This window comes from Acanthopagrus latus, chromosome 23, assembly GCF_904848185.1.
Source record: "Acanthopagrus latus isolate v.2019 chromosome 23, fAcaLat1.1, whole genome shotgun sequence".
NCBI classification, from domain to species: domain Eukaryota; kingdom Metazoa; phylum Chordata; class Actinopteri; order Spariformes; family Sparidae; genus Acanthopagrus; species Acanthopagrus latus.
In genome coordinates, this window is record NC_051061.1 from 20,936,907 (window position 1) to 20,962,335 (window position 25,429).

Consider the following 25,429-nt stretch of genomic DNA (forward strand, 5'->3'; position numbering starts at 1 on the left):
AAAAGAAAAAGAAAAGAAAAAGGTGGGCAAATGTTTTATTAGGATTTTATTATTTTCACTGATAATAAAAACATTACTAACTAACTACCAAAGGAATGCCGTGGGACTGGATTCTCTATTTTACAAAGATCAGTGAAGGCATCTCAAACATTTTACAGTAAATGAATGATGATGTCAGATTAATGGGCTTTTTATTTATTTATTTATTTATTACCTGTGTACATTTACTGTATCTGTTCTGCTGGTGGTGTTACTGACACCATGTTTTTTTTATTCATCTTTCTTCTTTTTTTCTTTTGCCTCCTACTAATCTGCCTGCTGCACAGGTGTTGTTTGCCATGTCAAAACTATTTCATTGCTCACAATGATCCTGTGTTACACTGTGCATTTGAAATATAAAACACAGTGACTTTCACTCATTATGAATCTAATGTTCCTCCACTTTACATCCAAGAAAATCTTTTATTCAGTGCACTCTTGAGTGAAGCTCAAACTTCCAACACACTCACACACACACAGCTACAAACCTGCAAATGTAATGCTAAAGTCTTCCTCAGTGATTTTTTCTGTCTTTTCTTCTTATATCCTATCTAATTTTCTCACCTACATAAACTAACAGCACACCTGTGTGAAAGTAGGAATGTACTGCACTTCATTCACGCTGCAACATCAGTGTTGACGTCCCGTCTTCGTTCAGCTGACGGGGAGGCTCTAGAGTTTGGCCCCGGAGCCTGGCCTCTCGACCTGGATGGTTAAGGAGGCGGCTGCAGGGTCATCAACAAGCCAGAACAGCTCGCCGTTTGTCGGGACCACACGTGCTGCTGGGAAAGCTGGACCCTCTCTGCCCTCCAGCACTTCCTGCAAGGTAAAGCTCACTGTGTTACAATACAACAGCAATGATACATAAATCAGAATTAAAGGCGTCACTGCTGAACCTGCTGGTTGTAAAAGTGTAAATCAAGAAATTGTTTTGGTGTTTTTTTTCTATTTTTTTGATCAGCTGTGATCGAAAAGACATATTGATCTATTTTCTTCACTTTACCCAAGTCCCATCATGGTTTCTACTACTGAATCCTGCAATTACCCCACAGAGCACGGTTAATTACACTTTTGCATTCTTCTATCTTATCTCTGTCTCATATTTAATTGGTTTTGTGTCTGAACCTGGCCGAGGCTGATTTATTGTGTCATGGAAATAGATTGAGAATTGGAAATGTGCACGTTCAATAAAAGCCTCTAAATGTTACCTTCAGAACGGGTGCTTTGCTTCCTCCTGTTGACACAAAAGCCACACATCGTGCAGAGTTCACCACTGGGAAAGTCATAGTTACACGCTGTGGCGGTGGTTTGGGAGAGTCACTGATGGGGGCCACAATCTTCTTGGTTTCCTGAATTTAGAGCACATGCAAAGGCAGTCTTATATCATGCGTAATGCTTACAGTTGTTGAGAAGCAGCAATGGGACAACCACAACCCAACTGTATACACCAACTGTCAAACACATGATGCAACATGAGCCACACTGCCTCACAGTGAGTGTAGCATGTAGGGATGTCAGAGGAGACCACAAAGACCATGTTGTGCTTAAATAAAAGCTATAAATGATCCATACATAGTGAGGGAGTGTCTTCAAAAGTACGATCAAAATACACATTGTTATTTAAGACTAGCACATCAGGAAAAACATCAGAGTGAATCCAAACATGCCTCCAGACCTCAATTAGTAGCTCTGCCAGAATTAAATAAAATAATGAGTTTCATATGACAACTGCGGGAAAAAATACATACGACTGAGAAAAAACACCTATGTCCAAGAAAAATTACATATGTATGTAACTGAGAGGTCATATTTAAAGCAACATCTGCAGAATGCCAGCAACCTTATAATTCAATCAGCTGTGGTAAATGTATAGGCATTCTTTAGATAGAGGCACACTTTCCAAAACTGTTCAACATCAAGTAGTGAAACGATGGTTTTAGGACCACAATGTACAAAACATAAGAAACATGTGTTCTTTATTAAAATATAAAACATTCTTTCCACACACAGCTAGAATCCCTGATTGATTTAACCAACTGAATCATGTTAAGTCTGCGATGTGCCTGATGGAGAATCAGAGCGGGGGAATCTTTCTGCATTTGTCCTTTTTCATAAGAACTCAGCACATATACAGTTAAAAAAACAAACAAACATATATCCATGTTTCTTCTATATGTTTGGAGTATAGCCAGCACTTCCCAACTTTAAGACCTCAAAAATAAGGAGGGTTAGAGAAGTCTTATGTTAGCAATTTTAAAAAGAATTATTGTGCTTGTGTAAATCTCAGCCATAAATCAACATTCACCAGTTTTCATTCATTCATTAAAATTTTGCCCCTGCCTCTTAGAGAGTCTGTACACGCCACTTCACTATATTTGCTGGCCTCTCAATGGTGATTAATGTTGTTGCGTCTCCCATGAACTACATAAAAATCCATCATGGGGGCCGTGTTCCTTTAAAACTTTCCCCAAGAAACATGAAATCTTTCCAAGACATCTGATTATATCTTTCTCTTCTCCATTTCTCTGTCTTTCTCCGCCACTGAGGAGGTTAACTCATGGCAGTACAGAAAACTACATACGTGTGTAGTCACAGAAAGAAATTGTCAAGACTAAAAAGGGAAAGGTTGGAAATGTTCTGAAATGGGGAGAAATACAGGAGAATTGTGACCCTGTGAGTGAACCAATCTTTCAGGAAAATCAGGATGGTTGACGACAAGTAAGGTGTAGGCCTCACCTCCAGAAGAGGGTGCTCTGGGAAGAGGGAACAGGTGTGTCCATCAGGCCCCATACCCAGCAGTAACAGGTCAAACACAGGGAAATCATCACCAGGGAAGACCTGCGTGTTTAAAACAATCCTGTAAAGTTTATGCAAAATGTTGCAATTTAACTCAAGACGTCTATGTGAATGTAAACTGATCACAGGACAGAAAAAGATTTTACACCTCCTTTAGTTTGCACGCATAGTCCTCAGCACACTCATTTACAGGCAGAGAGGAGTTGATGGTTAAGATCCCACTGTCCGGGATGTTGACCTTGGAAAACAAATGACTCTGGAAAAGAAACAAGTGTTACATGTGACCCCATCGTAGTTAAGAAAAATAATAGTAATGCAGCGATGACACAAGAAAACAAACCTTGTAGAGCCCATAAGTGCTCTCAGGATCGTCAAAGGGAACCAGTCGCTCATCACAGAAACCAGCCACCCACTTGCTGCAGTCCAGGTCTGGCAGGGCGAGCAGCTCTTTGCTGAGCATGGACACAAGACTTCCTCCAGAGAGCCCCAGCGTGAACCTGCCACGAGAGGTGATGGCCTTCTCTGCCCGAGATGTCACCAGCTGGGCCAGCACCGGTCCAAGCTCTGCTGAGGAGGGGAAGACAACCACTCGTCTGGCAGCCATGAGAGATCTGTGTGATTTACTTACTAGAAGAGAAAGGAAGAAAACTGGTTTTGAGCAACATATATAAGGAAGTCAACTACAACCTGATGTGCAAGTCATCATGATGTGTCTTTTCCAAATGAAGTGATTGTTTCGGTACATCAAAGCCCTACGTTTTAAAATGTATACTACTAAATATATACCACCATTAGCTGTATAATGCACTGTAATAAGGCAGGACAGGACACAAAAGCTACAGAATCCAGCTATTTCTGGACGATAACGCAGTAGAAACTACCAGGAAGACACCAGAGTAGCGATACTTACTTTCTGACATCTTTAACAACCACAACATTTTAGCTTTAATCAAACAGTTTCCCAAATAACGAAGTTTCTTTACCAAGAGTTGAGAATCTCAGGTGCAGGCTGTCATGAGGAGGATTTTCAGTCGGCAAATCTAATTCCACGCACTACTTCCTGAAACGAGTTCCTGGCAGCCAATCACATTCTGCGCGTGGACCGCAATGCATTCTGGTCAGTGGAGTTCCTCGCTAGGCAGTTACGACGACACAAATAGTCAGCGCACGGATTACGAGGTTGAAAACAGACACTTAACGAAACATATTACGAAATTTGGGGAGTTTTAACACAACACAGACGGATAATGTCGCATATAGAGGCAGGTGTGTCGATATCACAGCTCAATATTGTAGTTTAACGTGTGAGTGCGACGCTCCCGCCCAGCCGCTAGGTGGCCACACTGCACCCAACTCACTTGCCTGAGTTTTGAAGAGACACTCATGCGTGTGTGTTGAGGGCATGTTCGGCTCTTGTTGTGTAATACGTTGTAACTTCATTTTACGGTGAACGTGAGGAGCCCGTGAGAGCAACCACTCGTCCGCGTGCACCTGGGCGTACAGCGCAGACAGCTTCGCGCCATGTCGGCGGTCTTCTCCTTCCAGACGCAGCTCGTCTCCATCATGGACGCGCTGTCCAAAACAGCTGTAATGGAAATAAGCAAACTGGTGGAGATCGAGTCGAAGATGCTGAAAATAGAGATAACTCGAGGGCGGAACGAAATCGCCTCGCTCACAGAGAAACTGCAGCTGATGGAGAAATTGCTGTACATCGCGCAGGGCAGCAGGCAGGACGCAGCTGCGGCAGCGTGCTCAGCGGCGAGGGACGGTTCAGAGGACGGGCTGCTGGAGCCTGACAGGTCGAGACCTGCCATGAAAAGGTAGGCTTGTTGATTCCTGTTGTGTAGCCTGTAGGTAGATGGTGTGACTCTGTGTGTCGCTGGCTCCATGCATCTCCCCCATGACCTTTGCTGTCAGCTACACCCTGTGGTGGTGCACTCAATCTAAGTTTATTACATCCTAGTGAGAGCCCGTGGGAGAGCATAACTTCGCCCACTGAGAGGAGCAGTTTGCATCCAGGTGAAGAGCGGGCAGCAGCTGACGTGAGTCCTGCACGGGTCACATTACATCACCCTGTTTTGCATTGTGTTCTTTTATTTCGTGCAAATCCGATGACTTGTTTTCTCATCAGCTTCCAAATCCACCAAAAGAGCAGCCTGAACTGATTGTTGTAAAGGAAGAGCCGTCAGAGTTTGACAGTGGAGACACCGAACAAGAAAGGACAAGTGAAAACAGTGAGTAATAAATGGAAGTTTGTCTGCACAGCAGTTTAAAAAAAAATATGAGCAGCTGCTCACTCAGGAGATTACCTATTCATATCATAAAGTAAACCTCAAAGTGTTGTATGAATAATGTTCTTAAGAGTCAAAACTTCAGAAGCACATGTAGTTTAAAAAACACCTTATTGTCGTTAATGTAAAAAGCAGTTCCACATTGTAACATGCTCATATGCTGTCAACAGGAAGGGAATCGGTCACAGACACTCAGAAGAGTCCAGAACTGATGCAGCGTCTTAAACCCGCCGCAGAACATCAGCAGCCTCTGTTTCCCGACAGCTTTGTGATCCTGAGCACCCAGTCGTCTCTCGTTGGACCGGGGAGGAGAGAAACGCAGTGGAATCCGCAGCTCACACCGACACACACAAACCTAGACGCTGGGAAAGGCTTGGCACAAAACGTCGCCTCCCAAAGCTTAAGTGTGCTCAGGAATATGAAGCTTCACAACTTGAGGAACTCGGCTGCTAAGAGGTTTGGCTGCCTGCAGTGCGGCAAGAGCTTCAGATGCTTTAGCCAGCTTGAAATACACCAAAGAAGTCACACAGGAGAGAAGCCGTTCAGATGCACACTTTGTGGAAAGAGATACGCGCAAAAAGGGCATCTGTACACACACCAGCGCACACACACCGGGGAGAAGCCATACCGCTGTCCTATTTGTGGAAAGGGCTTTATCCAGAAATGCACTCTCGATATGCATCAGCGCACACACACCGGAGAAAAACCTTATGTTTGTGTCAAATGTGGCAAGGGTTTCACAAAGAACTGTAATCTGAAAAAACACCTCGCAGTGCATCTAGATCCTAGTTTGAACATGTATGTTAGTGAATCTAACGCACCGACGTTCAGTGGTACGTTCATAAATGGAACCACTTAAAACAGCCAGTCGAATGTCGTTCCTCCTGCTGTGTGACTGAAACACTTTGTGCATAATAAAGTTGTCTTTGCTCCAGAGTGTGTATCACCTGCATTTAGTACCCAGATATTCCAATATATGAAAATGATTATTTGTCCCAACCAGTCACCTTCCAAACTGCCCAAACTTGATGTTGTTTTAGAAACTGTAGAAAAAAAAAATACATGCTAGTATAATTGACAGCATAGTATAGTATAAAAACACAGCACTTTATGTGAGTGGACTGACAACTGAACTAATCAATAAATCACCCTCGTGTTATTGATAGTTGCCAATACTAGCTAAATGGAAAGCATCCCATGTCCCCAGGTATCGAAGCTAGAGGATACAACATGGGTGGACAATCAATAACCAACATAAAAGTGCTACTGATCGTGTCAACACTGATGGAGCTGCTCACGAGTCAACAGATGATAAATCCTCACTGTGCCACAAAGGAAACATCTGCCACATCTGTTTATTGGGGAACATTTCAGCCAAAGGTGTTGTGTGATATATTTGTTGCAAAGCTTTGAGTCGGTGTTAAGAACGTGGAAACACTTGAAACTCGTGACCTGCAAAAACAAAAATAGTTTGGTCTCATACACCTCTGATTACTGAGACAACGCTCTCAAAACGTGATGTGGCTGATGACAACTTTAAATACACAAATGTATTTAAAATTAAAACGTTTTGCTTGAAGTCATTGCCTTCTATCTTGTCAGCTGTAACACCTGTGGAAGGTAGACTTGTCCCTGTAAAAATAATGATAATGCTACTTCTGCACTTCTTTTATTTGAATTATTTTGTAGATTATTTTAGATTTTCAGGTGTCAAGTGTCATTTATTAAAGTTTGGCAAGGCAGGGTACAGCAGCATGAAAACCAAAGTCAAACACATCATAGAGTATAAAGCTCATAAATAATGTAACAGCACAAGGAATAAAGGACATTTCAAGTCTTTCAGTTTGGGTTCCAGAGTTAAATTCCTCTTTATCTATTTGTTGGACTTGTTCTGGAGCTGGGCACCTCCGAATTATACAATACATTGCACTGCTTATTTTTGTACGTGTGACAATAAAACCTGATTTGATTTTAACCATGAAACTGAAAATAATTGTGCTGCAGTTCGTCACTGTGTCCACTGGAGGGCAGTGAACATTCATGATTGTATGACGTGCAGCAGGAAGAGTCTCGACAACACAGAACTATTTAAAAAAAAAATAAAGATCATTTTTAAAAGAAAAACTGTTATCCGTGCTGATATTACTGTTGTTATTTTTTAAACAACCACTGTAATAATTATCTATATTGGTATTAATGGGCCAGCAGTTATGCTGATATTAATTGTGTGTTGCAAACAAATGTAATGTTGTGTTGCAATACCTCCATGTGACCCTTTAAAAATAAAACAGTCAAATGAGACACTCATGTTTCTAATAATCTGCCCACTGTGTGTCGACTCACAAGGGTAGTTGTCATTTAAGGGCTGTACCAAGACGGATGATATTATTAAAGATTTAATTCAGAATTGTACAAACATGAATGTACGCACCCTTTTGATACATAGGCATTCAAAAACATGATAGTTGGTTAAATATAAATGAAAGCTCAGACTGCCTGTAGAGTTACAAGGAAAATGGGAAGAGAACAGCTGAATGGAAATATTGTGTTTTCTGCAAAAAGCCTAGAGAATGATGGCCATGGAGGCTTGTCCTCTGCTTGGTGAAGCTCAAAATGTTAAAGGGTTGATAAACAGTCCTGAGACGACTCAAACTGCCATAGCAAAGGATATACAGAGACCTTTAACTGAGTCAGCTCGTAGGTTTATAGAGCAGCACATCTGTACTGCTAACATACAAACAGTGCTGACAAAGAGTAAATCTGGGACACGTGAGCTTTCAAATGAGAGGGTACATGCAGCCTCCACTGTGCTGTTTTAAGTGGAAGGGCATGAGAGGAAAGAGGATGTGGAAAATGTGAAGGGAACCATGACTTTTAACCAATGTCATGCTAAAGAAAATCGTATGCTGTAATGGTGGTGGAAACCATGTGACTTCCTCCAGGCATTGTCACTGTCACATACTGGCTGTGGAAATTTAAAAGTGAGGAAACAGAGCTGGGGGAAAGCAAATGGCACAAGTGGATCCCTTCAGAAAAGGGATTAGTGGAGCGTACCAGGCCAGAGAAAGCTGCCAGTGGGTTAGGATTCAACAAGGCATGGTCCTTATGCCAGATTTTCTATAGGAAGCTGGAGGCCATACTGAAGGGTTAGAGAACCTATGTGAGGAGGTTATGTTCGCACCTGTGTACATGTGTTTGTTTGTTGGTTTGTCAGCAGAATTACACAAAAGATAGAGAACTGATTCACACAGAACTTGAATGAAAGATGGATCTCAGCCCAGAATAGACCCCATTAACTTTTTTGGTGTGGCTCTGGATAAATACTTCAACTATAGTTAGGTTGTGGTTGGTTTAACATTTAGAGTGATACAGGGCTACCAAGTTTAATATTGGATTAGGCTTATTGAATTAAAGGGGGCTGCTGGGGCTTGGCAGAGGTATGAGCTCTACTGAGTGCTACTTTAGTGAAAGTAATGACAGATGCTGCTGACAGATTTCTCAAGGAGGGACTGCCAGGGTCAAGAGGCAGAGGCTGGTCAGGCTGTATACAGCAGAGGAGCAATAAGAGGATGGAGATGATTTTCTCTGGCAATAATACAACAGCTTCTCAGGTGCCTGTGTGATCATTTAAACAATTATAATATTCAATGTGCAAGTCGTGTACAATATGGATTCATTGGCCTGTAGGTATATTTAGAAAATCCCATTAAGAATTATTATTATTATTATTATTATTATTATTATTATTATTATTATTATTATTGCGATGATGCGATTATCGTAACAATGTCCCATTCAGTTCTACAGAAGCAGATTTAAAAAACAATATCAAATTGTTATCAGCAAACTCCACCAGATTCTTGTACAGTTTTTCTTCTGGTATCTCTGGTCATTTTTTAAGCATGTACTCTGTATTTCCGATCTCACCAGACAGAACTCTGCTCAACACCGGAAGAAGAAAACGTTGGTACGCGAACGCACCGCTTTCCCACAATCCACTGCAGGACAGCTCGAGCCTACCGCATACTTGATTAAAGAGCCGCGTCGTCACGTTCGGATTCTTGCCATAATTTCGAGAGATTCGGGCTCCCTGTCGAGATGATGTGCGACACCACGAACCGAAGTTTCCGGTCGCAGCTAGCCGCCATCCTGGACAAGCTAACGAAGGTGGCCGTGGCAGAAATAGGCAACCTGGCTGACGAGTGCTCCTCCGTCCTTCACACCGAGATATCGCTGCACAAGACGGAGAACGAGGCGCTGAAGAAGCGGTGTTACTCACTGGAGGTCCAGCTGAGGGCAGCGAGGGAGGCGCACACCTACCCGCCGCATGTCAACAGTGTCAGCCGCCGACACCCCGCAGGTCAGGATGCTCGGACGTGTGGATGACAGTCGCTTGTCGGAGCGGAGGGGGTTGTATACCCAGCATGACATTACTGTTAATACATGTCGGTTTTATAACAGGTTAATAAGCTTGAGTGTTGACACAAGTCATTAATGTCCAGAGGTGCAGATCCGCATCATTAACTCTTCACAATCAGTCTAAACCAACTAATCAGATTCAGCCTTATTAGCCAAATATGCGTAGATGATACTGCTCAGTCTGCTCAGTCACACAGCGAATACACAAGGACAAAAGAAATGTAAATATGTTAAAGAGTGGAGAATGATAAACATGGTGAATGTTACATACTGTATGTACAACAGCTTTTGAAAGGACTGTAGCTGTATAAACAGTAACATCATTAAACAGAGTGACAGGAGGAGAAGTGCAAAGGGGAAAACAAAGAAGTTGTGCAAACAATGAAGTATAAATCCATGTACACTTCTCTCTCTCTGGCTCTCACTCTCTCTCTCTCTATATATATTTCTATATTTATATCTGTGTCTATCTGTCTATTAATATCTATATGTATATATACTGTGCACAGTGAGCAGGATATATAATTACAGCGGCAGTGTATGCTGATGTTAAAAACTGCACTTTGCACTGGACAAATATAGTCTGTAATGTTAGTGACTGGACGTTCTGTTGCTATGTGGTTCTTGACACCGTGTGACCAATTTAAGGTTTCATCAGATTGACCGCCTAACGTGAACAAGCTGTACCTAAATTTGCTTTTATCGTCAAGCTGCCATGCAGCAAGACAAGCTGAAACAGGTTGTGGAACAAGTTGAGCTGTTTTTTTTTCGTTGGAGCTTTCTTGACCTATATTTTCATTATGATTACCATCCATTTTGTATCTGCTTCTCCTTCCAGAACCGCAGCTGCCTCCTCCAGCCATTGATGGAGTTTTTGGAAAGGACTGGTGCATGGATCTGTGGCGGGAAGACAAAATCCCACCTCAAACAAAAGACACAGTGGATCCTGCTGCGATGACGAGCATGGGAGCACAAGTCAGTGAATCTCTCACCAGCTGGTTTATTTGTTTGTTTTTTCAACACAAGTGAGATCAGATGGCTGAATGTTGCGTGTTGTGTTTTGTTTATAGGCAATCAATCTATTGGGGAGGGAACCTGATCTCATCTATGTCAAAGAAGAGATATATGATGATCATCCCATTGGTCAACAGATGAGGCTCACGGATAACAGAAAAGGTAAGTTTAGATAAAAAAAACAAAAAAAAAAAACAAAACTATGACAACTCTAAAATGTTCTGTGATTTAACTTAATTTATTCTCATTTGACAGTTGTTGGATTGTTTGAGGAGGACAGCATGCTTCAGGGATCTGTTGATGAGCTGCAGCTTCACTCAGGGGAATTAAACAACTTCACAATGACGGCAGACGGTCAAACACACCTACGTTCACAGACAACAATTATGGACAAGTTAATAGAGGATGCAACAATGAGCGCTCTGGTTGACAACACAATTCCTCCTCCAGCCACCAGCGAGTATTCGGACTATACGAACAATACCCACATGAACACAACCAAAGAACTCACCATGCAGCCAAAACCCTTGAAGCCCATGAAACGGTTTGAGTGCTTATTCTGTGGGAAGATATTCAACTATTTGAGCAGTTTAAAAGTCCACATCAGGCGACACTCCGGTGAGAAGCCTTTCAGCTGCTCAGTTTGTGGGAAGCGCTTTGCACAGAAGACGTACTTGAAACTGCACCAGCGTGTGCACTCTGGAGAGAAGCCTTACAGCTGTCCAGACTGCGGCAAAAGTTTCTCCCAGAAAAGCTCTCTGAACATACACCTTCGCACACACACTGGTGAAAAGCCTTATAGCTGTGTGGACTGTGGGAAATGTTATGCATACAAGTATGGTTTAAATCACCACCAGTGTTTCACCTGACTGATCAAATCCCATGGTCACTGACAGGAATTGTAACTGATCAGAATAGCTACTTCTGCCAAGTGCTCTGTGGCTCAACATTTGCCAAAATGTCTCTGCAACACACACGTGGATGGAAAGTGTACATTTGAAATAGTCCCATCAATTTCAAGGAAAATACTTGTTTATTTCCATGTGGTCAACAGTGATGCCGTAAAATCTTTGGTGTTTTTTTTTTTAGCTTTAATGCAAAGAGAAAGGCAGCCAAACAACAGTACAGAGAACATCTTCCATTTCAAGTAGAGCTGCAACAATTAATCGATTAGTTGTCAGGTATTAAACTAATCTCCAATTATTTTGATAACCAATTAATTTGTTTACTTGTATAAGGGGAAAATAAGCAAAAATCTCTGATTCCAGCTAAATGTGCTTATATTCAGGCTTCACTACTCCTCTGTCTTAGATAACTAAATATCTTCTGGTTGTGGACAAAAGATTGACTTTTCTTTTTTTTCATAATTTTATATGAATTTAATTAAACCACACAATTAATAGGTCAATCAAGAAAATAGTTGTTGCAGCTCTACTATCTCGTCTGCCATTTGAACAGGCAGGATTGGATTAATTTTATTGGCGATCTCAATATGTTTTAATCCCTCAAAAATCATTTCAAGTCAATTTCACATTTCATGATAGATAAGTGTCATTGATCAGGTTACATTCATTTGCTGCCTACATTTAATGTGACTTGCTCATGCAAACTATGACAAAGAAAAAAAAAAGACTTTTGCATGTCGTCATACAGCTGTTACATGCTCTACATACCTCAGTGTCTAATTTCAGACCACAACAGGCATGTGTCAAATAATGCCAAAATAACTTTCAATAAGTGCTCCATTGTTTGCACACACGTAGCACAAACCTTCAAAACTACCTCTTCACAACAATGTAGAAGTAAAACAAGTCGCTGTTTGCTTCATTCCTCAAGTCTCACCGCTGCTTTACATTTTCCCATATGTCACGCCTCATCGACATTTAACACAATAGAAACTGGATCAGCACTTTTCCGTTAAAAACTGTTATAAAGGGATGTGTGTGTGTGTGTGTGTGTGGGTCGCATTATATTCAAATGAGTGAGAGCTGTTTCATGTCTAAATGTTATTACTATTTAAAAATGTGTTTGTATGGTTGGTTACAGGAGACTAAAAGTGTGTTGTCAGTGTGCAGATGAGCCAACTTGTTTGTTTTTAAATGTCAACCATTTCTGTTCAGGGAATCATACATTTTTTATTCTGCCCTGAACTGTCATCATACCTGAAAAGAGCAATTATCTGTACCTATTTTGCCTGTAATAATGATTCCCCTGAACAGACCACACCGACCCAACTGAGTGAATTTCTTTGCCCAAGAAATAAATCTTGTGCCGTTTTGTTTCCCCCCTTTTCAGTCAAACCTGCATGCCCCTTAAAGAGCCCCAACAGATGTGCATTGTTCTGATTGTCAACATTTAATATGTAAAGACTCCACTGATGAAACTGATTCTTCCAAGTTCAGTGCAGCTTGGGTTCAGATTAGACAAAGTAATTAATACTTTATAAAGGAGAATTCTATCAAATAAAATTTTCATCACCCAGTGAACATTAATGTCTGTTTTATTGGAACGACACAAACGACTACTGATGATGCTGACTGCTTAAAAAACATCTGACAAAAGAACAGAACGTTTCACTCCACAAATTGTTTTAAAAGCAAAATACCACAAACAAGTCACAACAAGCATGACACTGAACTTCCCTTACATGAATAAAAGAAGTGGTACACGATGCCGTCTGTTAACAATGCTACTGACCGTGTACCACATCAGTCGCTGACGGGTTTCAGCCGTCACTTCAGATGTCTCATAGTTACAGGCTTTTCTCCCATGACCTCACGATTTCTGTGAGCCATTAAATGGTGGTTGAGGTTGACCTTCTGTGTGAAGGTCTTCCCACACCGAACACAGCGGAACGGTCTCTCTCCAGTGTGGATTCGCACGTGACATTTCAGATTCCCTTTCTGGGTGAACCCTTTCCCACACAGGCTGCACCTGTAGGGTTTCTCTCCCGTGTGGACGACATAGTGAATCCTCAGGGCCGATGGGTTTGCGAAGGACTTTCCGCACAAGTGACATGACTTGGCGACTCTCTGAGAGGGAACCGGAGCCACGCAGGTGTGAGAGTTCAACTTGTTCCTGTGAGGGAAATGCTGCTTACAGATACTGCAAAAGTTTGACTTGTGTGACTTCATGTGGTGTGTTAAAGTGCCCTTGTGGAAAAATGTCCTGCTACATATTTGACAAATGAATTTGTCTCTCTTTGGATCTCTGGTGGGTTGAGCATTAAACACATTACACATGTCATGTGAATCATCCAGGCCAGAGCTGTTTTCAGGGATGTCAGGAGGTAATGTTTGCTGCTCATCGTGGCTGGGCCCACCGGCAGGATTCATCGCTGGCTCCTGCTGACTTTCTTGAACGAACTGTACGTCATCATCGTCATCCTCATCCTCTTCAATTGGAATAATATGAGTGCTGAAAGCCTCGTCTGCATCACTGATGGATATCAGCTGCATGGACGGTTCTTCAACACCACCTGCAGACGCAACCTGTTCTCCCTCCTGATCAAATGACAGGCTGCAGTTGCTCCCATCTGCCGAGTACCCGACGGACAGCTGCTCTGGTTCCTCAGCCAGGATCTCTTCATGTCCTGTTGCATCAGAATACAAAGTCAAACACTGAAAAAGCCTTGAAAAGCTGCAGCGTGTATTCTCTCATGACAACGCTCCTCCGTTATCTTACCTTCAGTGCTAAGTGTTTCCGGCTGGCAGCTGCTGGCAACGTCCTCCACAAAACCGCTGTCTTTGATCTCAGCTACAGTAATTTGGCCTGTCAGCGTCGCCACAGACTGCAATGTAGGAAAAATTATTCTACAGCAATTCTGATCATTTTTTCAAGTCAAAAATTAAGGAGAAACATACAACCTCCCCTGGTTACTGCTTCTCCAATGGGCTGACTTGCTGCTTCTCTGCGTCTTTACAGCTTTGTAAATAAATGTATCTGAAATTTGATTGTTTGTTGGTCAAAGCCCTCAGTTGGAAAACACAATCTCAACTTTTTGAAGTGTTACAGACAAAAAGGATTTTTAGATTATTCAACTTGAATTATTTGTTACAAGTGATAAAAAAATATATTGCAAGATGGAGCATTCTTACTGTACTTGAGATGGCATTTTAAATCCTTAATTTCCTTTTACAAATATGTCTATACTAAATAATAATAATAATAATGATAATAATAATAATATATTTTATAATCTAAAATAATTTAAGACACGTGTCATTTATACTCCAATTCTGCATTATCAGACATTTTCTTTGCAATGTTAAAGTTATTATTTATTTTTGAAGATTCTACACTTTATATATTTTTAAAAACTCTCGTTAATTGCTCTGTAATAACCTCTGAACCTTCTCTTACCCTCTCAGAGGGCTGTGGGGAGGCTGGGACTCTCTCCAGGCTGTATGGGTCTCTGTCCTTCCACAGGTCCATGCACCAGTCTTTTCCGAAAATCCCCTCGATGGTGGGAGACACCGACGCTGAGGAGAAGTCAGACAATGAGGGTGAATCACACCAGTAAACCCAGAGACTTCTGTTCGAGCAGTCTGTTGTTTCTCACCATCAGCCTCCCCGTCGCTGCGGCAGACAGTCTGGACGCCCACGCTGCGATAACTTTGACCAAACTTGGGGGCGTCGCCTCTCACAGCCGTCAGCTCGCCCTCCAGGCTGTTCACTCTCTCCACCAGGGAGGAGTTGGCCGCCAGGAGCCGAGACAGCTCCAACCGGAGCTCGGTCGAGTCCTCGTCCACCAGCTTGCAGACCTGACTCAGGACGGTCCTGGCCATCGTCTCCATGATGGAGGAGAGCTGAGAGTGAAAAGTGAGGCGGCTCGCCATCACCGCTGTGGGCTGTAACATCCCTGCTCACCAGTCAGACACACAAATATGAATAAAAGTGCAGGACTGACGCTGTTAGCTAATTTAAAAACGAAACATTAGCTGTATGGGTAGCTCATCTGGCTAATTAGCGGCGCTCGCGAAGCGGGACACAAATAAATGTAGCAACTGTCACGTGTTTCCGGCGGATGCAACCGGTCAGCTGCGCCGTATTACAAGACTTCCTGGTCTGAGACTGTGATCGATGCAGTCTCCGTGATAAATGATCGTAAATGCGGGACGGTTTTCGTGCGCACGAACGTAGATTTCAGTATTAAATCTCCGGTTGACCCGCAGCAGCGAACATGAACACGGAGAAGGACTTCTCGCCGCTGACGCCCAACATCGTGAGGGCGCTGAATGACAAACTGTACGAGAAGAGGAAAGTCGCAGCTCTAGAGATTGAGAAGCTGGTGCGGGAGTTTGTGGCTCAGAATAACTCCACTCAGATCAGACATGTCATCCAGATCCTGGCCTCGGAGTTTGCTCTCTCCCAGCACCCCCACAGCCGGAAGGGGGGTCTCATCGGACTGGCAGCTTGCTCCATCGCCCTCGGTAAGGACTCGGGTCTGTATCTGAAGGAGCTCATTGAGCCTGTACTCACGTGTTTTAATGACTCAGACAGTCGTTTGCGCTACTATGCGTGTGAAGCCCTCTATAACATAGTGAAGGTGGCCAGGGGAGCCGTGCTGCCCCACTTCAACCTGCTCTTTGATGGACTCAGCAAGCTGGCAGCAGATCCAGACCCCAATGTGAAAAGTGGGTCTGAGCTCCTGGACAGACTGCTGAAAGACATTGTGACGGAGAGTAACAAGTTCGACTTGGTGGCGTTTGTCCCCCTGCTCAGAGAGAGAATCTACTCCAATAACCAGTATGCTCGCCAGTTCATCATTTCCTGGATCCATGTTCTGGAGTCTGTGCCGGACATCAACCTGCTGGACTACCTCCCTGAGATCCTGGACGGGCTCTTCCAGATCCTGGGAGACAACAGCAAGGAGATCCGCAGGATGTGTGAGGTGGTGCTGGGCGAGTTTCTGAAGGAGATAAAGAAAACCCCCTCCAGCGTGAAATTTGCGGAGATGGCCAACATCCTTGTCATCCACTGCCAGGTAGCAGACGAAACAAAGCTCACAAACGACCTGATCCAGCTGACGGCTATGACCTGGATGAGGGAGTTTATCCAGCTCGCAGGTAGAGTGATGCTCCCGTACTCCTCCGGCATCCTCACCGCGGTGCTGCCTTGCCTCTCCTACGATGACAGAAAGAAGAACACCAAAGAAGCGGCCAGTGCCTGTAATCACAGTCTGATGAAGCTGGTGACTCCTGAGGACGATGAGGAGGAGGAGGAGGAGAAAAGTGGAAGCACGGAGTCGCCGTCGAGAGAAGACGGCCAGCCAAAGTCGGAGGCAGACGGCAATGATATGCTGAATGCGTCACAAGAATCTGTTGGTCTCAGTAATATCAGCTTCTTCACGCCAACGAGTGTTGACAGGCCTCTGGTCACTCTGGACCTGGATGGTATTGTTCAGGTGTTGGACCGGCACCTCCACGACTCCTCCACTGGCATGATGACCCGCATAGCCGTGCTGAAATGGGTTTACCACCTCTACATCAAGACACCGCGCAAAATGTTCCGCCACACGGACAGCCTGTTTCCCATGCTGCTGAAAACACTATCTGACGAGTCCGATGAGGTGATACTGAAAGATCTGGAGGTGTTGGCTGAGATAGCGTCATCTCCTGCCGGCCAGACGGACCAAGTCGGCTCCTGCGACAGCACTGACCACAAACTGGAGCTCAAGGTCCCAGAGAGCGCCAAGCTGGGACAGCAGCCCAGCACAGGCTCCAAAGCAGTGGACTCGTCCCCCTCCACTCCCAGTATGAACTCCTACTTTTACAAGTTCATGATCAACCTGCTGAAACGCTTCAGTCTGGAGAGGAAGCTTCTGGAGAACAGAGGAGCTTTCATCATCCGGCAGCTCTGTCTGTTGCTTCATGCCGAGAACATCTTTCATTCCATGGCTGACATCTTGCTGAAGGAGGAGGACCTCAAATTTGCCTCCACCATGGTCCAGACTCTCAACACCATCCTGCTCACGTCGGCTGAGCTCTTCCAGTTACGCAACCAGCTGAAGGACCTGCGCACTCAGGAGAGCTGCACTTTGTTTTGCTGCCTGTATCGTTCCTGGTGCCACAACCCTGTGGCCACCGTGTCACTCTGCTTCCTCACGCAGAACTACAAGCACGCCTACGATCTCATCCAGAAGTTTGGAGACCTGGAGGTGACGGTAGACTTCCTGATGGAGGTTGACAAGCTGGTCCAGCTCATCGAGAGCCCCATTTTCACCTACCTGCGCCTGCAGCTCCTGGACGTGGAGAACAACCCTTACCTGATAAAGGCACTGTATGGCCTGCTGATGCTGCTGCCACAGAGCCAGGCCTTCCAGCTGCTCTCCCACCGCTTGCGGTGCGTCCCCAACCCAGAGCTCATGAGGACAGTTGATGAATCCAAGTATATGGACTCTAAACTGCAAGTGGCCTCCAAACGTGCCACTCACACTCAGATGGATTACACTGAGCTGCTCCAGCACTTTGACCGCGTTCAGAGCAAACACCTGGAGGTCCGACACCAGCGCTCTGGACGTGCCTCTGACCACCCCGACAGGAAGCTGATGTGAGGTCATTGTGCCATATCTGACCCCGAGGGACAGCAGCAGGCAAGAGAAAAATGTTACTGGCAAGAGCAGTATAGTATAAAGTTGTACTGGAAATGATTATTAAGATGCTATTGAATCCAAAAAGTGTTAAGTGTGATTAAAACCTGTCTCATAAGAGAAGCACTGGGTACACAATGTCAAAAACAACTCATGTTTGTACTTATATGTATGTATTTCTTTGCCAATAATGAGGAGAATATTCTGTAACATATGAAAAAGAACATTTTAAACAGGTTTAACACACGTCACACTGCACAGACCACTCAAAGTTATTAATTTCCTGAAAGATTTGAAGGATGTACATAAAATCTCATGCATCATAAATTGTCGTGGTGATAATACGGTCATATCCCGAGTTTTCATGATTCACTATCAGCAGTTAAGATTTGTTCCAGGCAAGTGAAATGGTCACAGCACCTCAAGTGGATCTGATTTGCATTTCACTGTTAATACTTCTGTCATTCAGTGTCCATGTGAAACACAGTACTTTCACGGTGTATCCGGTCGAGCAGCACGGATAGCGCATGCGTTCAGGGATTGCCTTAATATCTCGTCAGCCAGTAAAACAAATCTCACATGTAGATTATCGAGCCAGCTCAAGTGAGAGTTCAAACTTTGGAAGCCATGGATGACTGAACTGTGGCACAGATTGTGGGCTCATGTTGTTGTGTCACCTCTTGTTTCTCAGAAAGTTTACCATACTTTTAATTGTATTTCTTTCTTTTCTTCAAAATGTGTGTATTTCTTTGCACGGTGTCCATTTGTCTTAAAAAAAAAAGATTCACTCTTTGTCATTCCTCTGTGAAAATCAATAAAGTGGACCATGTGATCAAAAACATTCTTTTTATTTTATACATATATTAAACAAAAGCTGTGTCATTAGAATTAGTGGTGTGTCTGAGGGATGGAGGAGAAAACACATTAGTGCTACTAATGACCTCTTCCCTGTCCGGGATACATCCTGCATGACCTGCAGCCTTTTGAAAATGATCTAGTCGATACTTTTGATTTATTGTTATAAATAGGCTCATTATACATCAAGCTCCAAATGTCCACTAATAAATCAGTTTTACTTCTTTAAATCGAGTAAATGCATTATTAACTTTGCCTTTAGGTTTCTGTAGCGATTATGAGCTTGTACTACAGACAGCACTCTGTTGAAGCAAATTAATAGTAATAATAAATCGCATTAAGGATGTCCTCTGAAATATGGCTTGTGATTTTTTTTTTTATAGAATAGGAAAAACGATGTTCAAATGCTTCTTAAACCATAAATTATACAAAATCTTAATGGTACTAGTAATTACATAAATATATATTTAAATTAAACTCTATGACAGACTCTTAATAAGAAGCCAAAGAAGCATACAGTGATTTTAACATGAATGATGCAGTATTACAGGATTACCTGCACCAAAATGATATTAAGGCCTGAACAGATATAAAATATAGATCTAATTGCACAAAGTCACAGTAGCTCATTATAAAGCTCATATATTTCTTCCCACCATTCTTGGTTAAAGTGTTTTTACGAGCAGGATTTGAAGCTGAGCTCAGAACCTGCCTTCAATGTTATTTATGGTGAAACCAGAGGAGCCGGGTCCTCGTCTCTCTCCCCCTATGCACGACCATAACCAGTTGAAATCACATGGTACATACTGTTCATACAGTATTTACTGTAGGTCTCAGTGCATAGTAGAGGGCCATCAGTGCTGCACTGAGTTTCACAGATGGAGGTTGACATCTCATGCCTGGGTGTGGACGAGACCTGCTGCGCTGTGTGTGCAGAAATCTTCCTGTCTCCGGTGGTCCTCTGCTGCATCGACTGTGATCTGAGCTTTTGTAACTTGTGTTTGGAGCAGTTCTGGATACAACATGGTACTAAAGAGTGTCCTCTCTGCTTTAAAGAGAGCAATGGACTTCCACATAAATCATGTGAAGCACATGGAAATAGACTGATCCTCCTCTGTGTGGCTGATCTGGAGCCTGTCTGCTCTAGATGCCATGCAACAGGCCTGCATATCAATCACAGAGTGTATCCCATAAAGGAGGCATTCACTGACTGTAAGGTAAGATTATTAAGAATGTATTCTGCTCTTTCTTTGAGTGCTGCACGACACAGGGGGCATGCGTAATGTATCTATAGGTCAAGCATGTAGGTTATCCTTTAACATGATGAATGATCTTTATCTTAGACAATGATTAATGCCAGACTTGTAATGTTGAAACTGAAAAGTGTCATGGAAAACTTTAGTTTCATGTGAGGTCTCCCCGCTCTTCCCCACGGGCTTTATAGGCTCTGCACAGCAGTAAAATGACTGACATCTTCCTCATTATTTCTGTTCGTCTCTGAATGAGCTTCCTGCACACACACACGCAGATGAGCGTGATGAGCAGATGAACCCACACAGCAAAGCAATCCATCTGTCTTTTCCCAATTAATTTCATCTCAGCTGTTTTAAAACCATTTTTTCAGTTTAATAAACTGCAGTTTAACCAGAACAGCTTCCTCTTCAACCATAACTTTAAATTGCATGATGGGAAATTGTTATGAAATATTGAAAACGCATAAAACTGACTTTATAAAAAAGGAAATGCAAATTAAGAGCAGCATCTGCTATCTGCCTAGTAACCATTAGAAATCTGGCATGGCCATAGTGTGTGTGTGTGTGTGTGTGTGTACAGAGGATCTGTTTACTGTTACTATCAATGGCTCTGAACTGCTGCCCTGGCACGGGCACCGACTCAAATCAAATTTTCACTTTGGCTTTTCAGCAAGTCTGTCACTTATTTGGTGAGGGATTGCTCAGGGCGGGTGATAAAAATAAAAAGTTTATAGTTAAATCACTCAGAATGGACCAAATGACTCTTGTTGGATTCTTCTCCTGTAACATTAACAGTGTTAAGCCATGCTGTAGCATGTTAGAAGGCTTTCAGGGGACTGTAAACATACAAATACAATTATACCTGTCTATTATTCTAAAACTTAGCATGATAATATCTTATCGGACCAGTATGTAGGATTTAGAGGCAGAAATGAAGTAATTCATAACCACACTAATGTGCATTACTGTAAAATTGATGTGTTTTTGTTACCTCATAATGAGCCTTTTATATCTGCAGAGGGAGCAGCTCCTTTTCATGGGAAATGTGGATACAGCATTGGAGTTGTGGCACTGTCCATTTTTAGGAAAGCTGCTCAGTGGTGCATGATACCAAAAAATCTTAACTTCTTAGGTATAAAAATACCCATGTCAACCAAACTGTGGGGCCCACAGAGTTTACATACTTGAGTCTTCAGCTGGTTGAGCCTGCTAACTTCCAGTTTAGCCCCCAGCAAACTTGAAAAAAAAAATGTATTTAATCCAAATGTAAGAGGAGTGAATGGTTCAAACTCTGAGAGTGAAACAAGGTGGAGGTTGTGACGCTCCTACAAATGATTTTTTTTACTGCCGCTGTGGGATGTTGAGGCAGAGTCCGCCATGTTGAATTGCCATGTTTCTACGGTAGCCCAGAGTGGACAGAGCAAACACTAACTCTACTGACACTGATGACACTTTTAGTGGTCACTGAAGGAGAGGGTGAGATGAGGGGGATTCAGTTGGTTATAAACAGTAATCACACTGCCAGATGTCATACTGTTATATGTAAGCATCAACTAGATACTAAATGTCTATTGGGTGGTCCGCCATCCCAAACTTTGACCCACACATAGGTCCTTTAACGTAACACGTGTGAGATGTGAGGACTACAGTGTATTACGTGCAGGAACCGGCAGCACCAGCCTACCTGCTGTTTTCTATTTCCTTCCCATCTCTTTCTTCACACTCTTGTCCTATTTTTAGTGCCACATTGATTCTTGGAAACTAACTTCAACAAAATACTTGATGACAGCTCAAACAAGGTCAGCTTACTGTGAAATACTTTCAAACTTATCAAATTAACCTGCAGGATGACAAAGCTACTGTGTGCACATCTTGCACTGAAAAACTCTCTATTTGCCTCCAAAACTCTGACAAATCAATGGTTTTGTGTTTTATACAAAAAAGAGAACTGACTGATATATATAAACATGTGTCAATTCTTAAAATTGCTGAAATCTAAACTTGACAGTGGAAACTGCTGCAATGGTCAGCTGGAGCATGATTCTTCACCCGCATAACTTCGGTCCAAATCGGTTACTTCGGTTTATTTATATCCACTCCCCCAGTCTTATTTTGGACATTGTTTCTCTGTGAACTCGTTCATTACACTCTGACAGATTGTTTTAACTGACTTCTCAAATTACTAAGAGGTGATCACAGCATGATTAAGGACCTAACTCTAATCAAAAGACCATCTTGAGTGCAAATATCCTAGAGCTCACCTTAATCTCCTCTGTAGTCCGGGAGTTATTCAGGCTGATCTGCACAGATACTACCTCTTAAATGTAAAGCCGGTTCCCTTTTATTCTGACCTGTGGTGTTTATTTGAGAACGTGCAATGTGCATGCTCAACACAACACTGCACAACACAGGATACGCCTTTGGGAGCTAAGGTATTAACACTTATTCCTGAGGTTAAGATGAGGTTGTGCTCCAGAGATGTGGGAGGGGCTTCAGATGCTGCCTTGTCATCAAAGCCCTGTGGAGAAGAATGGCCACCAGACGCACTCATCTTGAGGATGACCTTTCCTGTCCAATTTGTGGCCATATTCTCAGTCAGCCAGTGGTGCTCACGTGCAGACACAGATTTTGTAAAGCCTGTCTGAAAGACAGCTGGGAGACACAAGGCAGTGAGGACTCACACTGCTGTCCTCTGTGCTGGCGCCGCTCCTCTATGGATCAGATAGTTGTGAGCAGTATGCTGCAGAGGTCCTGTGAATCCTTCAAGGAAGACAGAAGCAAGAATGACCCCAATGCCTGTAAGGAGCATGGAGAAAAGCTCACGCTGTTCTGTTTGGAGGACCTGGAGCCAATCTGTGGTTTATGTGGGAAAGCAGCTGCACACATTGGGCACAGGCTCTATCCCATTGGGGAGGGTGCCCATGACTGTAAGGTAGGCACATTAAAGTAACAGTGTCGGTCACCCTTCTGTCTAACAATGGTGGCATAAGTTCATTGTTTGAGCTGCACATTAACCGATTACCAAAGTCATTAAACTAACTAAACTAACGTGGATTACAATAGGAGGATAATTCACTTAATTTGACATAATTTATTCAGTTGACCAGTTACAATGAAATTCTTCATCCATGATTTCATGAATTACAGAGGCTGGATCTTGTATCCGGACATTGTTTTAAGTTTTTCTGCATTGTGAAAAAAGTTTGTGTTTTTCACTAGTTTTGACTTTTATTTTATTACCTTTGTGCTCCTCTCAGCCTGATATGCTGATATGTGTGAAGGTGTTTGGTAGAGTTCATTAACATTCTAATAATAGATTTATATTTTTGGTTTGCTGTCGCCACTGGTGTCCCGAGAGGACTGAAACTCGACTCCCACAAGGTTTCTGTGACGCCACATTCATTCTACTCCCGCGCTCCGATCTATTAATGTAAATTGAATCCACTGGTTGCCATTTTCTCCCTATCTGAGTTGGATGAGCTCAGTCAATTTTGCTGTAATCAGGGTATCACATCCTTTCCCATAGATTTGTCCCGACTTGATATTGCACAGCTTTGCATTTATAGGGAATACTGCCAGGGCAGAGAAAATGCCAGCTGAAAGCCCCACGCTGTGCTGACAGTCTGACCACCTGCCAGACTGACCGTGCACTAAAGTGTTGATGCTCTGTCACTGCCTTTATAGGAGGAACTGAAGAGTGCGCTGCTGCCCTTGAAAGAGAAGCTGCAGCTGTACAAGAAGGCGAAAATTCTCTGCGAAGAAATGGCAGAACATGTCAAGGTACTGTCATTACCATCTGTACATCATGTCACCTTGATGGTACCAAAGAGTTGTGTGTGGAGGAATGATTACCCTTCAATCATGTCACTTTCCAGAACCAAGCGGAACATACCGAAACACAGATCAAGGAGGAATTCGAAGCCCTTCACCGTTTTCTGAAGGAGCAGGAGGCTGCCAGACTTTCAACTTTAAAGGCTGAGGAGGATCAGAAGAGTCTGAAGATTAATCTGCAGATTGAAGAGATAAGCAATGAAATGATATCTCTCTCCAACACCATCCGACTAGTGGAACAGGAGATGAAATCTCATGATATCCCATTTCTTAAGGTAAATAATACTGTTGCTATCAAAGACTCAAGTAACAAATCTTTACTGTAATATTCCTTACTGTCGTTCGTGCACGTGACTAAAGTTGTCCTCTTGTTTTCAGAATTACAAGGAAACAATTAAGAGGTAAATTTTGCTGCAATATCTGAGATCCTGTTGAGGTTTACTTTAGGATAATTTATCTCTAGAGACCATTCTCAACTACTCACTGCTGAAGTGTCTTTTCAGAACCTGGAGGATTCCCCTTGATCCAGAGCCTATTTCTGGTGCTCTGGTTGATGTGGGCAAGCACTTGGGCTCTCTGAAATATCAAGTGTGGGAGAAGATGAAGAGTATAATTAAATATAGTGAGTTCCTCAGAGAATAACTAGTCATATCCTTGTTCAGCTCTTTTCATTCCACATTAGTAACTTAAACTTTTTCTCTCAAGATCCTGTCATCCTGGATCCGAACACTGCAGCAAGCTGCTTCATCCTCTCAGAGGATCTCACTGTTGTGCAGAACTGTACCCAGATTTTCAAGTTGCCAGACAACCCAGAACGGTTTGACATCAGCGCCGAGATGCTGGGTACAGAGAGCTACAGCTGTGGACGCCACAGCTGGGACGTGGAGGTGAAGGACAACACCTACTGGGTTCTGGGAATAGCCAGCGAGTCCATCAACAGGAAGGGTAAGCACGTGCTGACACCTGCAGAGGGATTCTGGTCTATAAGGTTTCGCAACGGAGAGCACAAGGCCTGCACAGCACCATGGGAGCCGCTGACCATGACAAAGCACCCAGACGTGATCAGAATAGTTTTAGACATGGACCGAGGCAAGGTGACTTTTTACGACCCTGGAGAGAGAACACCGCTCTACACCTTCAAAGAGGTCATCACACCCAGAGCCTTTCCCTACTTTTGCACGGCCTGCAAAGAGCATCCACTGAAGATCCTCCCCACAAGTATACTGGTGTCAACAGACCGCTGATACACATGGGACACGTTTCGCCAAACATTATTTGGGTACAAATCCAGTACAAGACATGAACGGCTATCATGCTTGCAAAGGTTTGATCATTTTTTT

At 43.2% G+C, this 25,429-nt stretch overlaps 5 protein-coding genes across 5 annotated transcripts; 3 read left to right on the top strand and 2 right to left on the bottom strand.

The window, feature by feature from the left end:
* Window positions 1–183: 183 nt before the first annotated feature.
* On the bottom strand, window positions 184–3,969 carry pgls (6-phosphogluconolactonase). The gene is made up of 6 exons (XM_037089597.1): window positions 3,819–3,969; window positions 3,176–3,462; window positions 2,984–3,091; window positions 2,776–2,877; window positions 1,248–1,388; window positions 184–858 (listed from the first exon to the last, which is right to left on the bottom strand). Exons 2-6 carry the CDS (start codon window positions 3,437–3,439, stop codon window positions 712–714), a joined length of 762 nt encoding a protein of 253 aa, XP_036945492.1. The 5' UTR covers window positions 3,440–3,462; window positions 3,819–3,969; the 3' UTR covers window positions 184–711.
* Window positions 3,970–4,013: 44 nt separating this feature from the next.
* On the top strand, window positions 4,014–13,041 carry LOC119013812 (gastrula zinc finger protein xFG20-1). Its single transcript, XM_037088665.1, has 9 exons — window positions 4,014–4,655; window positions 4,799–4,877; window positions 4,967–5,069; window positions 5,297–5,984; window positions 6,729–6,746; window positions 9,164–9,486; window positions 10,384–10,520; window positions 10,616–10,721; window positions 10,815–13,041. Exons 1-9 carry the CDS (start codon window positions 4,357–4,359, stop codon window positions 11,426–11,428), a joined length of 2,367 nt encoding a protein of 788 aa, XP_036944560.1. The 5' UTR covers window positions 4,014–4,356; the 3' UTR covers window positions 11,429–13,041.
* On the bottom strand, window positions 13,042–15,558 carry LOC119014428 (zinc finger and SCAN domain-containing protein 5C-like). Its single transcript, XM_037089596.1, has 4 exons — window positions 15,121–15,558; window positions 14,922–15,040; window positions 14,244–14,349; window positions 13,042–14,151 (listed from the first exon to the last, which is right to left on the bottom strand). Exons 1-4 carry the CDS (start codon window positions 15,416–15,418, stop codon window positions 13,292–13,294), a joined length of 1,383 nt encoding a protein of 460 aa, XP_036945491.1. The 5' UTR covers window positions 15,419–15,558; the 3' UTR covers window positions 13,042–13,291.
* A 29-nt stretch (window positions 15,559–15,587) lies between these two features.
* Window positions 15,588–19,011, top strand: vac14 (vac14 homolog (S. cerevisiae)). Its single transcript, XM_037089594.1, has one exon. The coding sequence runs from the start codon at window positions 15,742–15,744 to the stop codon at window positions 18,112–18,114; it is 2,373 nt and encodes a 790-aa protein (XP_036945489.1). The 5' UTR covers window positions 15,588–15,741; the 3' UTR covers window positions 18,115–19,011.
* Window positions 19,012–22,538: 3,527 nt separating this feature from the next.
* On the top strand, window positions 22,539–25,357 carry trim35-13 (tripartite motif containing 35-13). Its single transcript, XM_037088931.1, has 6 exons — window positions 22,539–23,190; window positions 23,943–24,038; window positions 24,134–24,364; window positions 24,468–24,490; window positions 24,593–24,711; window positions 24,795–25,357. Exons 1-6 carry the CDS (start codon window positions 22,789–22,791, stop codon window positions 25,331–25,333), a joined length of 1,410 nt encoding a protein of 469 aa, XP_036944826.1. The 5' UTR covers window positions 22,539–22,788; the 3' UTR covers window positions 25,334–25,357.
* Window positions 25,358–25,429: the final 72 nt, after the last annotated feature.